The 15,717-nt window shown below is 45.2% G+C and overlaps 1 protein-coding gene across 2 annotated transcripts in view; it reads left to right on the plus strand.

Moving 5' to 3' along the window:
* The window catches only part of LOC140210126 (C4b-binding protein-like), a 47,832-nt gene that overhangs the window by 1,788 nt on the left and 30,327 nt on the right, over nt 1-15,717 (plus strand). For both annotated transcript variants that reach the window (XM_072278976.1, XM_072278978.1), the window contains exons 2-8: nt 1,315-1,500; nt 3,944-4,040; nt 7,516-7,589; nt 8,310-8,495; nt 8,856-9,041; nt 11,503-11,599; nt 15,085-15,158. In XM_072278976.1, the coding sequence (XP_072135077.1) occupies nt 1,315-1,500; nt 3,944-4,040; nt 7,516-7,589; nt 8,310-8,495; nt 8,856-9,041; nt 11,503-11,599; nt 15,085-15,158 (900 nt within the window). The remainder of the gene's footprint in view (nt 1-1,314; nt 1,501-3,943; nt 4,041-7,515; nt 7,590-8,309; nt 8,496-8,855; nt 9,042-11,502; nt 11,600-15,084; nt 15,159-15,717) is intronic.

Consider the following 15,717-nt stretch of genomic DNA (forward strand, 5'->3'; position numbering starts at 1 on the left):
ATTGTTAGGTATTAATATTGAAGGAGTAAAATGGATTCAGCAGTGGCTGGATGGGAGATGCCAGAGAGTAGTGGTGGATAACTGTGTGTCAGATTGGAGCCCGGTGACTAGTGGTGTGCCTCAGGGATCTGTACTGGGTCCAGTGTTGTTTGTCATATATATTAGTGATCTGGATGATGGGGTGGTAAATTGGATGAGTAAGTATCCAGATGATACTAAGATAGGTGGAGTTGTGGATAATGAAGTAGGTTTTCAAAGCTTGCAGAGAGATTTAGGCCAGTTAGAAGAGTGGGCTGAAAGACGGCAGATGGAGTGTAATGCTGATAAATGTGAGGTGCTACATTTTGGTAGGACTAATCAAAATAGGAAATACATGGTAAATGGTAGGGCATTGAAGAATGCAGTAGAACAGAGGGATCTAGGAATAACGCTGCATAGTTCCCTGAAGGTGGAATCCCATGTGGATAGGGTGGTGAAGAAAGCTTTTGGTATGCTGGCCTTTATAAATCATAGGAGTTGGGATGTAATGTTGAAATTGTACAAGGCATTGGTAAGGCCAAATTTAGAGTATTGTGTACAGTTCTGGTCACCAAATTATAAGAAAGATATCAACAACATTGAGAAAGTACAGAGAAGATTTACTAGAATGTTACCTGGGTTTCATCTCCTAAGTTACAGAGAAAGGTTGAACAAGTTGGGTCTTTATTCTTTGGAGCGTAGAAGGTTGAGGAGGGACCTGATAGAGGTATTTAAAATTATGAGGGAAATAGATAGAGTTGACGTGGATAGGCTTTTTCCATTGAGAGTGGGGAAGATTCAAACAAGAGGACATGAATTGAGAGTTAAAGGGCGAAAGTTTAGGGGTGACATGAGGGGGAACTTCTTTACTCAGAGAGTGGTAGCTGTGTGGAATGAGCTTCCAGCAGAAGTGGTTGAGGCAGGTTCGATGTTGTCATTTAAAGTTAAATTGGGTAGCTATATGGACAGGAAAGGAATGAAGGGTTATGGGCTGAGTGCAGGTCAGTGGGACTAGGTGAGATTAAGAGTTCGGCATGGACTAGAAGGGCCGAGATGGCCTGTTTCCGTGCTGTTATGGTTGTATGGTTATACCATTTAAGTACCTTGATAATAAATTTCCTTTGACTATCCCTCACACTCCCATTGCCCCCTCCCCTTCCCTCTCCCTCTTTGTGACAAATTGTGTGTGTCAAGTGTAGGTTGTGGGGTGGGAGCTCCTTTGCTGTGAACCATGTACTAGGTGGACTCCACCAGGATCCCAACACGGAAACCTAAACCCAATATCTTTCTAAACAGGTCAATGTGGCAAACCTCCAACTTTGGAAAATGGTACACCAAGGCATCAAGTGAATGCGACCTCTCCAGTGGGTACCAGAGTCCTTTACGTATGTCGCCTTGGATACGTATTTCAGGAATTCAGTATTCCATTCGTTATTTGTCAGGACAACTCGACGTGGAGTCTGCTACAGACAACGTGTAATCGTGAGTACTTCCTCGCTCCTCTGGGTGTTACCGACTGGCACAGAGTGACTGTGCTGATGAGATTTGTGGAGATACGGTCAGTGATCTTTCAGAATGACAATCAGTTTTATTGCCGTTGACAAATGAGATAAGAACTTGTTGAGATCCAGAGTCTTGAAGCTGCTCAGCCTTTCCACCACTGATCCCTCAATGAGTGCTAGTGTGTGTTCCCCCAGCTTCCTGAAGTTCACAGTCAACTACTTGGTCTTGATGATGTTGTGTGCGAAGTTGACCTTGCTGCACCATCATCATGTATCTCATTGCTCTGCATCTCCTCGTCACCATCGGGTCCGGGTGCAGATTGACGGGACTAGGCAGAATAGTTCCTCAGGGACTAGATTGGCCGCGGGGGGCCTGTTTGTGTGCTGTGATGTTCAGTGACTCTATAACTCCATCTCAGATTCTGCCAGTAACACTGGTGATGCTGGCACAGATATAGATGGTGTTTGAGTTGTTCCTGCTCACGCCGTTATGCATATAGAGAGAGTAGAGCAGTGGAGGGGATGTGTGGGGCAAGTTTACACAAAGTGGTGGGTCCCTGCACTGGAACGCTAGGGAAAGTGGTGGAGACTGATACAGTGGTGATGTTTGAGAGTCGACTAAATCAGCATGTGATTGGGCTGAGAATGGAGGGATATGGATGATATGTACATCAGGGCACCATGTTAGCGTAGTCGTTAGCTCAACGCAATTACAGCTCAGGGCATCAGAGTTCAGTTCCGATGCCGTAACAAGTTCGTATGTCCTTCCCGTTGATTTCCTCTGGGTTCTCTAGTTCCCTCCAACAGTCCAAAGATGTCCCGGTTAATCGGTCATTGTGAGTTATTCCGTGATTAGTCTAGTGTTAATTAGGTGTGTTGCTGGGCATGTTGGGCTGGAAGATCCTGTTCCACACGGTTGGGTTGGAATGTCGTGCTTGATGTGGAAGCAGTAAACCGAAGTGCTGACTGGGTGTGACGACATCCAGAGGTCTTGGGTTGAGGGTTAAAAGTGAAACGTTTAAGGGGAACATGAAGGGAACGTTCTTCCCTCAGAAGGCCCTGAGAGTGTGGAATAAGCTGCCAGTGCAAGTGGTGCATGCAAGCTTGATAGAGAAATTTGGATAGGTACATGGATGGTAGGACGTTGGTCCCAGAGCAGGTTGATGGGAGTAGGCAGTTGGAATGGCTTGGCACAGACTGGATGGGCCAAAGGACCTGTGTCTGTGCTGTATTTTTCTATGACTCTAGATACTGTTCATGGGTTCATTGCCCATTCAGAAATCTAATGACAGAGGAGAACAATTTGTACCTGAGTCATTGAGTGTGTACCTTCAGGCCTCCTGTCTCCAAGTCTGTCTATCACACATTGGGTGCAGCCTTGCAGAAACTGTTTTAGTGGAGTCCTTATTTATTGAACCATCCATCACATCAGTGAATGATGTTCTTAGCTCTAAGGCAACCAACAAAGATGTAAGATCCAGGCTGACAACTAAAACACCTGAAGTCTGTGCTCTTAAGTCTTACACTTCCTCACCCTGTGGAAAAGTCCCTGACCATTGACCTTATCGACGCCTCTCCTGAATTTATAAATATATTTAGGGTCACCCCTCAGCCTTCTCCAGTCTAGGGAAAGCACTTCCAGTCTATCCAGTCTCTCCTTATAACTCAAGCCCTCCCATCTCCGTTCATCTTTTCTATCCCCTTTCAACAGTCTTCCTGTAGTTGGGTGACTGCAACTACCTACAATATTCCAAAAATGTTCTCACCAACAATTGTACAGCTCCAACATTGCATCCCAATTCTTGTAGTCATTGCCCTAAACGATGAAAGCCAACAGGCCGAATACTTCTTCACCACCCCGTCTCCTTGTGTCACCATTTTAATATAAGTGGGTTCAAGGCAAGCCTTTAGTCAACCTCCAATTGTCTTTTATTGACATTCTTTAAAGTTCTGAATTTGAGTAGCAGTTCAACAGTGAATTGAAATCTCTCTCTCGCTGTGGAAGGGGTGACACCTCTCTCCGCCTTGTTCATGAGAGAGAGAGAGCCTGTGGCAGGTCAGAATGTTGGGTGAACAATGGTTTCTGTTGGACGGCAGGTCACGGTCTCTTTGGGGGCTTGTTATTGCTTGCTTGGTGGGTGGTGGGCACTGATGCTTCCTGCTGGAACAAGTAGGAGGAGTGGGAGGAGGAAGGATTAATGATTTTGCTGCTGCTCGTGCGTGGGATGGCTTTTTGGTTTTACTGTCTGCCAGTCATTCTTTGGGGGTTTTCTTCTGTTTTGTGGATGTCTGTGAAAAGTAAGAATTTCAGGTTGTATGCAGTATACGTTCCCTGATATTAAATGGAACTATGGAACCAATGAAATGCTAAGAGGGATTGTGGCAGGTTTTAACACATGGAATTTTCCACTATTTTTGTTTAGCAAGGTCCTGTGGTAGTCCAGGTGAAATTCTGAATGGACATTACAATGCAACAGGTAACACCTTCGGAAGTACAGTCCACTTCTACTGCAACAAAGGGTGAGTGATCATCTGTGCTTGCTAACTAATCAGGTCCATTGGGTGGAGTGAGTCGACTGTAATTGCCACCATTTATAGCTGCCTTTCCTTTTCAGCTTTTGGCGATAATTTTGGAGTTGAGGGAGAAGCATCTTTTCATCCCTGGGTCTGTATTCTGTATCCAGTGATATGAGCGAGCTCCTCTCAGTGGTTTAATAGCTGCCAATGGACCAGTGTTCTCACTGTTACAAGCTGTACAAAATGCATTACTTGTTTATTAGATTAAAAAATACCCACTGGGAAAATATATTTTAAAAAAAGCTCTTATTAGAGGGAAAGGAAATAACATTTGACCTCATGCGGGACCCTTAATGGTGTTCATGAGCAGATGGATCTTGGAGTCCAAGTTCATTGCTTCCTGAAAGTGCTACACAGGTTGATTGAGTGGTTCAGAAGGCACATGACATGCCTGCGTTTATTAGTTGTTGATTGATTTTAAAGTTGCAGCTTTATAAAACTTTAGGTAGATGGCATCTGGAGTATTGCATCCAGTTCTGATCACCCCATTACAGAAAGGATGTGGGTGCTTTGGAGAGGCTGCAGCGGAGGTTTATCAGAATGCTGCCTGGATGAGGGGTCATGTGCTATAACGAGAGGTTGGACAAACTTGAGTTCTTTTCTCTCGAGCAACGGAGGCTGAGGGAAGATCCAGTAGAGGTTTATAAGATAATGAAAGGCTTGGTATCTTTTTCCTAGGGTCGAAATGACTAATACCAGAGGGCATGGACTTAAGATGAGGAGGGGAAATTTTAAACGAAATGTGAGAGCCAACTTTTTTTTACGGAGAGTAGTGGGTGCATTAGGGATGGAGATACGTTAGGAACTTTTAAGAGAAGTTTAGATGGACACGTGAATGTGAGAAATATGGGTTGGTTGGCCATTTGATTTCTAATTTGGTTCAGCACAACATGTGAACCAAAGGACCTGTCCCTTTCCCTGTCCTGTTGTATATTTCATGGAGCGAAAGAGAGTACAGACAAGCCCTCCGCCCACTGCGTCTGTATTGACCACCACACACTTCGCTTGTTGTCCGCATATTCCCGCATATTAAGATATAGGATCTGAGTTCGGCCATTCATCCCATCGAGTCTGCTTCGCCATTTATTTTCCCTCTCATTTATATCCGATTCAACATGAAAAGGAAACATAAATACAAGAAATTCTGGAAATCCAGAGCAACACACACAAAATACTGGAGGAACTCGGCATCTATGCAAAGGAATAAACAGTTGACTTTTTAGGCTGGCCCGTCACCAGGACTGAAAAGGAAGGGGGCAGAAGCCAAAATAAGAAGGTGGTGGAGGGAGAAGGAGTGCAAGCTGGAAAGTGGGAAGTTGGATGGGTGGGGGAGGGAGGAGGAAGTGAGAAGCTGAAAGGGGATAGGTGGAAGAAGTAAAGGACTGAAGAGGGAGGAATCTGATAGGAGCGAAGAGTGGACCGGAGAAGACGGTTGTAGGGGAAGAAACTAGAGGGAGATGAGGAGAAGAGAAGGAGTAAGAGGGGAGCCAGAATGGGGAATGGGGGAAGGAGCAAGGGGGAAGAAATGATCTGAAGTCAGAATAATTGTTCGTGCCCTCAGGTTGGAGGCTCCCCAGAAGGAATATGAGTTTTTGTTCCTCCAACTTGAGTGTGACCTCATCATGGTAGTAGACAAGGCCATGGACCAAAATATGGGAATGGGAAGTCAAATTGAAATGGATGGCCACTGGGAAATCCCACCTTTTGTCACGGATAGAGTGAAGGTGGGTCCAAATCTACATTGGGTTTCACTGATGTAGAGGAGGCTGCATTGGGAGAACCCAATACCCTGACATACTCACAGGTGAAGTATCGCCTCACGAGGAAGGGCTGTTTGAGGCCCTGAATGGTAGTGAGAGAGAAAGTGTCGGGGCAGGTTACCACTGAGAGAAGATGCAACAGTGAGATCCCAAGGTATCAGGATGACCTGGTAGAAGGCTAGAATTGAGGCCAACACAGTGTCTACTGTGAATTTAATACATAATGCATAAATTACATGGAGGATTGGTGAGATGCTATCTCGAAAACTACATACGTACTGGTCTCCTTAGTGAAGGAGAAATGTAACTATATTGGGAGCAGTCCAGAGAAGGTCTCTTAGTGGAATACCTCGAATGGGTTTGTTGTCTTCTGCGTAAAGGTTGGTCAGACTGGTGTTGTGTCCATTGGAACTCAGAAGGGTGGGAAAGGCCTGACTGAGTCAGCTCCTGATAAGTCTCGACAGGGTGGATGTGGGAAATGGGTTCCATCTTGTGGGAGATTCGACCTGAGATTGCCCAGGTGAGATGAACACAAAAGATTCTTCAGAAACTGGAAATGCAGAGTAGCGTGCACAAAATGCTGGAAGAAATCAGCAGGTCAGGCAGCATCCATGCAAAGGAATAGTCCTGATGATTGTTCACGGCTCAAAAGATTGACTGTTTATTCCTCTCTATAAATGCCATCTGATCTGCTGAGTGAGTTCCTCCAGGTAAGATAAGACGCAAACAAGAGAAGATCTGCAGATGCTGGAAATCTGAGCAACACACACAAAATGCTGGAGGAACTCAGCAGGTCAGGTAGCATCTATAAAAAGAGTACAGTCCACGTTTTGGGCCGAAACCCTTCGGCAGGATAAGACACGTAATTTTATTTTGATTAAAGATTATCTTTATTTACCATGTGCATCGAAACATCCAGTGAAGTGTACCAATGGTGTCAATGACCAACACAGTCCAAGGATAAGCTGGGGTCAGCCTACAAGTGTTGCCAAGCTTCCGGCACCAATATAACATACCCGCAGCTCACTAACCCTAAACTGTACATCCTTGGAACATGAGAGGAAACCAAGGCACCCAGGGGACGCCCACGCGGGCATGGGGAGAACAAACTCCTTGTGGACAGGGGTGGGAATTAAAACCTGGGTCAGTGGCCCTGTAATGCCTTGAGTCTCTGAAAGTCTTAGCTTATTCTGCCCTTTGAATATCCAAAGCCGACTGAAGCCTGATCAGGATGGCAATGAGAAGTTACCGAGAGTGGGAGGGAATGCTTTGAAGTTACAGTGAATCAACAATGGCCTTACTGAATGATGTAACCCTCTCTTGCATCTCCTTTGTATACTGGTATCACGTTTACTGGGTTTGGTCAGAATTTAACTTGAACGAGCAAGGAGGGCTGGAGTAAATTCAGATCTTGGGACCTGAGCAGCTTTAGGCAAAACTGCCAAGAACTACAGTAATTCATGAGAAATATTAACTTGGACTGATCTTATGCAAATAAGATTCAGTACATATCCTTTACTTTAAGAGCATTGTTCAAATGGTCTGACACATTTTAATGCTTGGTCTTTGTTCTGAGAATGTGATTATGTTCTTCTGCATTTGATATTGGGAATTTTTTTATTTGACTGCCCTGCCCTGTTTCTTTTTCCTTCCTGCAGATTCACGTTGGTGGGCCGTGACACTCGGCAGTGTGATGTTGATGGCTGGAGTGGCCAGGTGCCCACGTGTGAAGGTGAGACGAAGTTCCACATCAGGCAGCGGATTTGTCTGTGCAGTCACAAGATCAAAACTTAGAGTGGCGGCTCTTTATTTCCAGCAGTCAGCATAACATCCTAGATCACGCACTTATTCTGCACTATAAGACCATAAAATCGTAAGATATAGGAGCAGAATTGGGCCATTTGGCCCGTCAAATCTCCTCAGCCCCAATCTCCTGCTTTCTTCATGTATCCCTTCATGCCCTGGCTAATCAAGAATCTGTCAACCTCTGCCTTAAATAGACCCAATGACTTGTCCTCCACAGCTGCCTGTGGCAACGAATTCCACAGATTCTCCGGCTAAAGAAATACCTCTTCACCTCTGTTTGAAATGAATGTTCCTTTGAGATTGCGTCCTCTGGACTTAGACTCACCCAAAACAGTAATCATCCTCTCCACATCTACTCTGAAGCAGCCTTTCAACATTCAACAGATTTCAGTGAGATCCCCCTTCATTCTTTTGAACTCTAGTGAGTACAGGCCCAGAGCCGTAAAAACCTCCTCATATGATAAACCTTGCAATCTCAGAATCATTTCTGTGAGCCTCCTTTGAACCCACTCCAATGTCAGTGCATCCTTTCTTAGATTTGGGGACCAAACCTGTTCACAATAAGCCAAGTGAGGTTTCTCTAGTGCCTTACCACTACGGTACCCTGCTGCCCTAATCTGACAGCCCTGTGTTTAACTTCCCACAGTTGTTAAATGTCCAGATCCTCCAACTATCGCTAATGGGACAGTTTCAGGACTTGGCAACCGAGATTTCTGGGAATATGGAATGGTTGCATCGTATTCCTGTGTACCTGGTCTGAAACTGGTTGGTGCAGCAAAGATTACTTGTGAAGCAACTGGAAAATGGAGTCCCAGCCCACCAACATGCAGAGGTACAGAACTCCTTCTGTGGTCTCTTTCTCTCCTCCAGTAATCTGTGTGTCTTACTCTGGATTTCCAGCATCTGCAAAATCTCTTGGGTTTATAATCTTTTAGAAGAGCCCACATTAACTTGATTCATTTGAATTGTAAATATGGTTTACTGGGTTGAATCCACTACCTTTTGTAGGATTTTGCATTCAAAGGCATTGGTGTTTACATACCAAGTTGTGAATGTAGTCAATATACTCTGTACTACATATCTATAGAATTACAGTTGTACAATATCTAAATTGTAAAGATCTCCCTCCCCTACCTTTACCCACCCTTTCCCACACAATACAGAAGCTTAAACCCAATATCTTTCTAAACAGATCAATGTGGCAAACCTCCAACTTTGGAAAATGGTGCCCCAAGAGATCAACTGAATGAGACCTTTCCAGTGGGTACGAGAGTCTATTACACATGTCACCCTGGATATGGGTTTCAGGACTCCAGTATTCCATGGGTTGTTTGTCAGGGCAACTTGACATGGAGTCCGCTACAGGCAACGTGTAATCGTGAGTACTGAGTCATGCCTTCCTCCCTCCTCTGGGTGTTACCGACTGGCACGGAGTGACCGTGCTGATGAGATTTGTGGGGATACGGTCTGTGATCTTTCAGAATCACAATCAGTTTTATTGCCGTTGACAAATGAGATAAGAACTTGTTGACATCCAGGGACTTGAAGCTGCTCACCCTTTCCACCACTGATCCCTCAATGAGTGCTCGTGTGTGTTCCCCCAGCTTCCTGAAGTTCACAGTCAAGTACCTGGTCTTGATGATGTCGTGTGCGAAGTTGATGTTGCTGCACCACACAACCAGCTGATCTACCTCATTGCTCTGCAGCTCCTCGTCACCATCGAGTCCGGGTGCAGATTGACGGAACTAGGCAGAATAGTTCCTCAGGGACTAGATTGGCCGCGGGGGGCCTGTTTGTGTGCTGTGATGTTCAGTGACTCTATAACTCCATCTCAGATTCTGCCAGTAACACTGGTGATGCTGGCACAGATATAGATGGCGTTTGAGTTGTTCCTGCTCACGCCGTTATGCATATAGAGAGAGTAGAGCAGTGGAGGGGATGTGTGGGGCAAGTTTACACAAAGTGGTGGGTCCCTGCACTGGAACGCTAGGGAAAGTGGTGGAGACTGATACAGTGGTGATGTTTGAGAGTCGACTAAATCAGCATGTGATTGGGCTGAGAATGGAGGGATATGGATGATATGTACATCAGGGCACCATGTTAGCGTAGTCGTTAGCTCAATGCAATTACAGCTCAGGGCATCAGAGTTCAGTTCCGATGCCGTAACAAGTTCGTATGTCCTTCCCGTTGATTTCCTCTGGGTTCTCTAGTTCCCTCCAACAGTCCAAAGATGTCCCGGTTAATCGGTCATTGTGAGTTATTCCGTGATCAGTCTAGTGTTAATTAGGTGTGTTGCTGGGCATGTTGGGCTGGAAGATCCTGTTCCGCACGGTTGGGTTGGAATGTCGTGCTTGATGTGGAAGCAGTAAACCGAAGTGCTGACTGGGTGTGACGACATCCAGAGGTCTTGGGTTGAGGGTTAAAAGTGAAACGTTTAAGGGGAACATGAAGGGAACGTTCTTCCCTCAGAAGGCCCTGAGAGTGTGGAATAAGCTGCCAGTGCAAGTGGTGCATGCAAGCTTGATAGAGAAATTTGGATAGGTACATGGATGGTAGGACGTTGGTCCCAGAGCAGGTTGATGGGAGTAGGCAGTTGGAATGGCTTGGCACAGACTGGATGGGCCAAAGGACCTGTGTCTGTGCTGTATTTTTCTATGACTCTAGATACTGTTCATGGGTTCATTGCCCATTCAGAAATCTAATGACAGAGGAGAACAATTTGTACCTGAGTCATTGAGTGTGTACCTTCAGGCCTCCTGTCTCCAAGTCTGTCTATCACACATTGGGTGCAGCCTTGCAGAAACTGTTTTAGTGGAGTCCTTATTTATTGAACCATCCATCACATCAGTGAATGATGTTCTTAGCTCTAAGGCAACCAACAAAGATGTAAGATCCAGGCTGACAACTAAAACACCTGAAGTCTGTGCTCTTAAGTCTTACACTTCCTCACCCTGTGGAAAAGTCCCTGACCATTGACCTTATCGACGCCTCTCCTGAATTTATAAATATATTTAGGGTCACCCCTCAGCCTTCTCCAGTCTAGGGAAAGCACTTCCAGTCTATCCAGTCTCTCCTTATAACTCAAGCCCTCCCATCTCCGTTCATCTTTTCTATCCCCTTTCAACAGTCTTCCTGTAGTTGGGTGACTGCAACTACCTACAATATTCCAAAAATGTTCTCACCAACAATTGTACAGCTCCAACATTGCATCCCAATTCTTGTAGTCATTGCCCTAAACGATGAAAGCCAACAGGCCGAATACTTCTTCACCACCCCGTCTCCTTGTGTCACCATTTTAATATAAGTGGGTTCAAGGCAAGCCTTTAGTCAACCTCCAATTGTCTTTTATTGACATTCTTTAAAGTTCTGAATTTGAGTAGCAGTTCAACAGTGAATTGAAATCTCTCTCTCGCTGTGGAAGGGGTGACACCTCTCTCCGCCTTGTTCATGAGAGAGAGAGAGCCTGTGGCAGGTCAGAATGTTGGGTGAACAATGGTTTCTGTTGGACGGCAGGTCACGGTCTCTTTGGGGGCTTGTTATTGCTTGCTTGGTGGGTGGTGGGCACTGATGCTTCCTGCTGGAACAAGTAGGAGGAGTGGGAGGAGGAAGGATTAATGATTTTGCTGCTGCTCGTGCGTGGGATGGCTTTTTGGTTTTACTGTCTGCCAGTCATTCTTTGGGGGTTTTCTTCTGTTTTGTGGATGTCTGTGAAAAGTAAGAATTTCAGGTTGTATGCAGTATACGTTCCCTGATATTAAATGGAACTATGGAACCAATGAAATGCTAAGAGGGATTGTGGCAGGTTTTAACACATGGAATTTTCCACTATTTTTGTTTAGCAAGGTCCTGTGGTAGTCCAGGTGAAATTCTGAATGGACATTACAATGCAACAGGTAACACCTTCGGAAGTACAGTCCACTTCTACTGCAACAAAGGGTGAGTGATCATCTGTGCTTGCTAACTAATCAGGTCCATTGGGTGGAGTGAGTCGACTGTAATTGCCACCATTTATAGCTGCCTTTCCTTTTCAGCTTTTGGCGATAATTTTGGAGTTGAGGGAGAAGCATCTTTTCATCCCTGGGTCTGTATTCTGTATCCAGTGATATGAGCGAGCTCCTCTCAGTGGTTTAATAGCTGCCAATGGACCAGTGTTCTCACTGTTACAAGCTGTACAAAATGCATTACTTGTTTATTAGATTAAAAAATACCCACTGGGAAAATATATTTTAAAAAAAGCTCTTATTAGAGGGAAAGGAAATAACATTTGACCTCATGTGGGACCCTTAATGGTGTTCATGAGCAGATGGATCTTGGAGTCCAAGTTCATTGCTTCCTGAAAGTGCTACACAGGTTGATTGAGTGGTTCAGAAGGCACATGACATGCCTGCGTTTATTAGTTGTTGATTGATTTTAAAGTTGCAACTTTATAAAACTTTAGGTAGATGGCATCTGGAGTATTGCATCCAGTTCTGATCACCCCATTACAGAAAGGATGTGGGTGCTTTGGAGAGGCTGCAGCGGAGGTTTATCAGAATGCTGCCTGGATGAGGGGTCATGTGCTATAACGAGAGGTTGGACAAACTTGAGTTCTTTTCTCTCGAGCAACGGATGCTGAGGGAAGATCCAGTAGAGGTTTATAAGATAATGAAAGGCTTGGTATCTTTTTCCTAGGGTCGAAATGACTAATACCAGAGGGCATGGACTTAAGATGAGGAGGGGAAATTTTAAACGAAATGTGAGAGCCAACTTTTTTTTACGGAGAGTAGTGGGTGCATTAGGGATGGAGGTAGTGGCAGATACGTTAGGGACTTTTAAGAGAAGTTTAGATGGACACGTGAATGTGAGAAATATGGGTTGGTTGGCCATTTGATTTCTAATTTGGTTCAGCACAACATGTGAACCAAAGGACCTGTCCCTTTCCATGTGCTGTTGTATATTTCATGGAGCGAAAGAGAGTACAGACAAGCCCTCCGCCCACTGCGTCTGTATTGACCACCACACACTTTGCTTGTTGTCCGCATATTCCCGCATATTAAGATATAGGATCTGAGTTCGGCCATTCATCCCATCGAGTCTGCTTCGCCATTTATTTTCCCTCTCATTTATATCCGATTCAACATGAAAAGGAAACATAAATACAAGAGATTCTGGAAATTCAGAGCAACACACACAAAATACTGGAGGAACTCGGCATCTATGCAAAGGAATAAACAGTTGACTTTTTAGGCTGGTCCGTCACCAGGACTGAAAAGGAAGGGGGCAGAAGCCAGAATAAGAAGGTGGTGGAGGGAGAAGGAGTGCAAGCTGGAAAGTGGGAAGCTGGATGGGTGGGGGAGGGAGGAGGAAGTGAGAAGCTGAAAGGGGATAGGTGGAAGAAGTAAAGGACTGAAGAGGGAGGAATCTGATAGGAGCGAAGAGTGGACCGGAGAAGACGGTTGTCGGGGAAGAAACTAGAGGGAGATGAGGAGAAGAGAAGGAGTAAGAGGGGAGCCAGAATGGGGAATGGGAGAAGGAGCAAGGGGGAAGAAATAATCTGAAGTCAGAATAATTGTTCGTGCCCTCAGGTTGGAGGCTCCCCAGAAGGAATATGAGTTTTTGTTCCTCCAACTTGAGTGTGACCTCATCATGGTAGTAGACAAGGCCATGGACCAAAATATGGGAATGGGAAGTCAAATTGAAATGGATGGCCACTGGGAAATCTCACCTTTTGTCACGGATAGAGTGAAGGTGGGTCCAAATCTACATTGGGTTTCACTGATGTAGAGGAGGCTGCATTGGGAGAACCCAATACCCTGACATACTCACAGGTGAAGTATCGCCTCACGAGGAAGGGCTGTTTGAGGCCCTGAATGGTAGTGAGAGAGAAAGTGTCGGGGCAGGTTACCACTGAGAGAAGATGCAACAGTGAGATCCCAAGCAATCAGGATGACCTGGTAGAAGGCTAGAATTGAGGCCAACACAGTGTCTACTGTGAATTTAATACATAATGCATAAATTACATGGAGGATTGGTGAGATGCTATCTCGAAAACTACATACGTACTGGTCTCCTTAGTGAAGGGGAAATGTAACTATATTGGGAGCAGTCCAGAGAAGGTCTCTTAGTGGAATACCTCGAATGGGTTTGTTGTCTTCTGCGTAAAGGTTGGTCAGACTGGTGTTGTGTCCATTGGAACTCAGAAGGGTGGGAAAGGCCTGACTGAGTCAGCTCCTGATAAGTCTCGACAGGGTGGATGTGGGAAATGGGTTCCATCTTGTGGGAGATTCGACCTGAGATTGCCCAGGTGAGATGAACACAAAAGATTCTTCAGAAACTGGAAATGCAGAGTAGCGTGCACAAAATGCTGGAAGAAATCAGCAGGTCAGGCAGCATCCATGCAAAGGAATAGTCCTGATGATTGTTCACGGCTCAAAAGATTGACTGTTTATTCCTCTCTATAAATGCCATCTGATCTGCTGAGTGAGTTCCTCCAGGTAAGATAAGACGCAAACAAGAGAAGATCTGCAGGTGCTGGAAATCTGAGCAACACACACAAAATGCTGGAGGAACTCAGCAGTTCAGGTAGCATCTATAAAAAGAGTACAGTCCACGTTTTGGGCCGAAACCCTTCGGCAGGATAAGACACGTAATTTTATTTTGATTAAAGATTATCTTTATTTACCATGTGCATCGAAACATCCAGTGAAGTGTACCAATGGTGTCAATGACCAACACAGTCCAAGGATAAGCTGGGGTCAGCCTACAAGTGTTGCCAAGCTTCCGGCACCAATATAACATACCCGCAGCTCACTAACCCTAAACTGTACATCCTTGGAACATGAGAGGAAACCAAGGCACCCAGGGGACGCCCACGCGGGCATGGGGAGAACAAACTCCTTGTGGACAGGGGTGGGAATTAAAACCTGGGTCAGTGGCCCTGTAATGCCTTGAGTCTCTGAAAGTCTTAGCTTATTCTGCCCTTTGAATATCCAAAGCCGACTGAAGCCTGATCAGGATGGCAATGAGAAGTTACCGAGAGTGGGAGGGAATGCTTTGAAGTTACAGTGAATCAACAATGGCCTTACTGAATGATGTAACCCTCTCTTGCATCTCCTTTGTATACTGGTATCACGTTTACTGGGTTTGGTCAGAATTTAACTTGAACGAGCAAGGAGGGCTGGAGTAAATTCAGATCTTGGGACCTGAGCAGCTTTAGGCAAAACTGCCAAGAACTACAGTAATTCATGAGAAATATTAACTTGGACTGATCTTATGCAAATAAGATTCAGTACATATCCTTTACTTTAAGAGCATTGTTCAAATGGTCTGACACATTTTAATGCTTGGTCTTTGTTCTGAGAATGTGATTATGTTCTTCTGCATTTGATATTGGGAATTTTTTTATTTGACTGCCCTGCCCTGTTTCTTTTTCCTTCCTGCAGATTCACGTTGGTGGGCCGTGACACTCGGCAGTGTGATGTTGATGGCTGGAGTGGCCAGGTGCCCACGTGTGAAGGTGAGACGAAGTTCCACATCAGGCAGCGGATTTGTCTGTGCAGTCACAAGATCAAAACTTAGAGTGGCGGCTCTTTATTTCCAGCAGTCAGCATAACATCCTAGATCACGCACTTATTCTGCACTATAAGACCATAAAACCGTAAGATATAGGAGCAGAATTGGGCCATTTGGCCCGTCAAATCTCCTCAACCCCAATCTCCTGCTTTCTTCATGTATCCCTTCATGCCCTGGCTAATCAAGAATCTGTCAACCTCTGCCTTAAATAGACCCAATGACTTGTCCTCCACAGCTGCCTGTGGCAACGAATTCCACAGATTCTCCGGCTAAAGAAATACCTCTTCACCTCTGTTTGAAATGAATGTTCGAGATTGCGTCCTCTGGACTTAGACTCACCCAAAACAGTAATCATCCTCTCCACATCTACTCTGAAGCAGCCTTTCAACATTCAACAGATTTCAGTGAGATCCCCCTTCATTCTTTTGAACTCTAGTGAGTACAGGCCCAGAGCCGTAAAAACCTCCTCATATGATAAACCTTGCAATCTCAGAATCATTTCT

This window comes from Mobula birostris, chromosome 14 (genome assembly GCF_030028105.1).
Source record: "Mobula birostris isolate sMobBir1 chromosome 14, sMobBir1.hap1, whole genome shotgun sequence".
NCBI lineage: Eukaryota > Metazoa > Chordata > Chondrichthyes > Myliobatiformes > Myliobatidae > Mobula > Mobula birostris.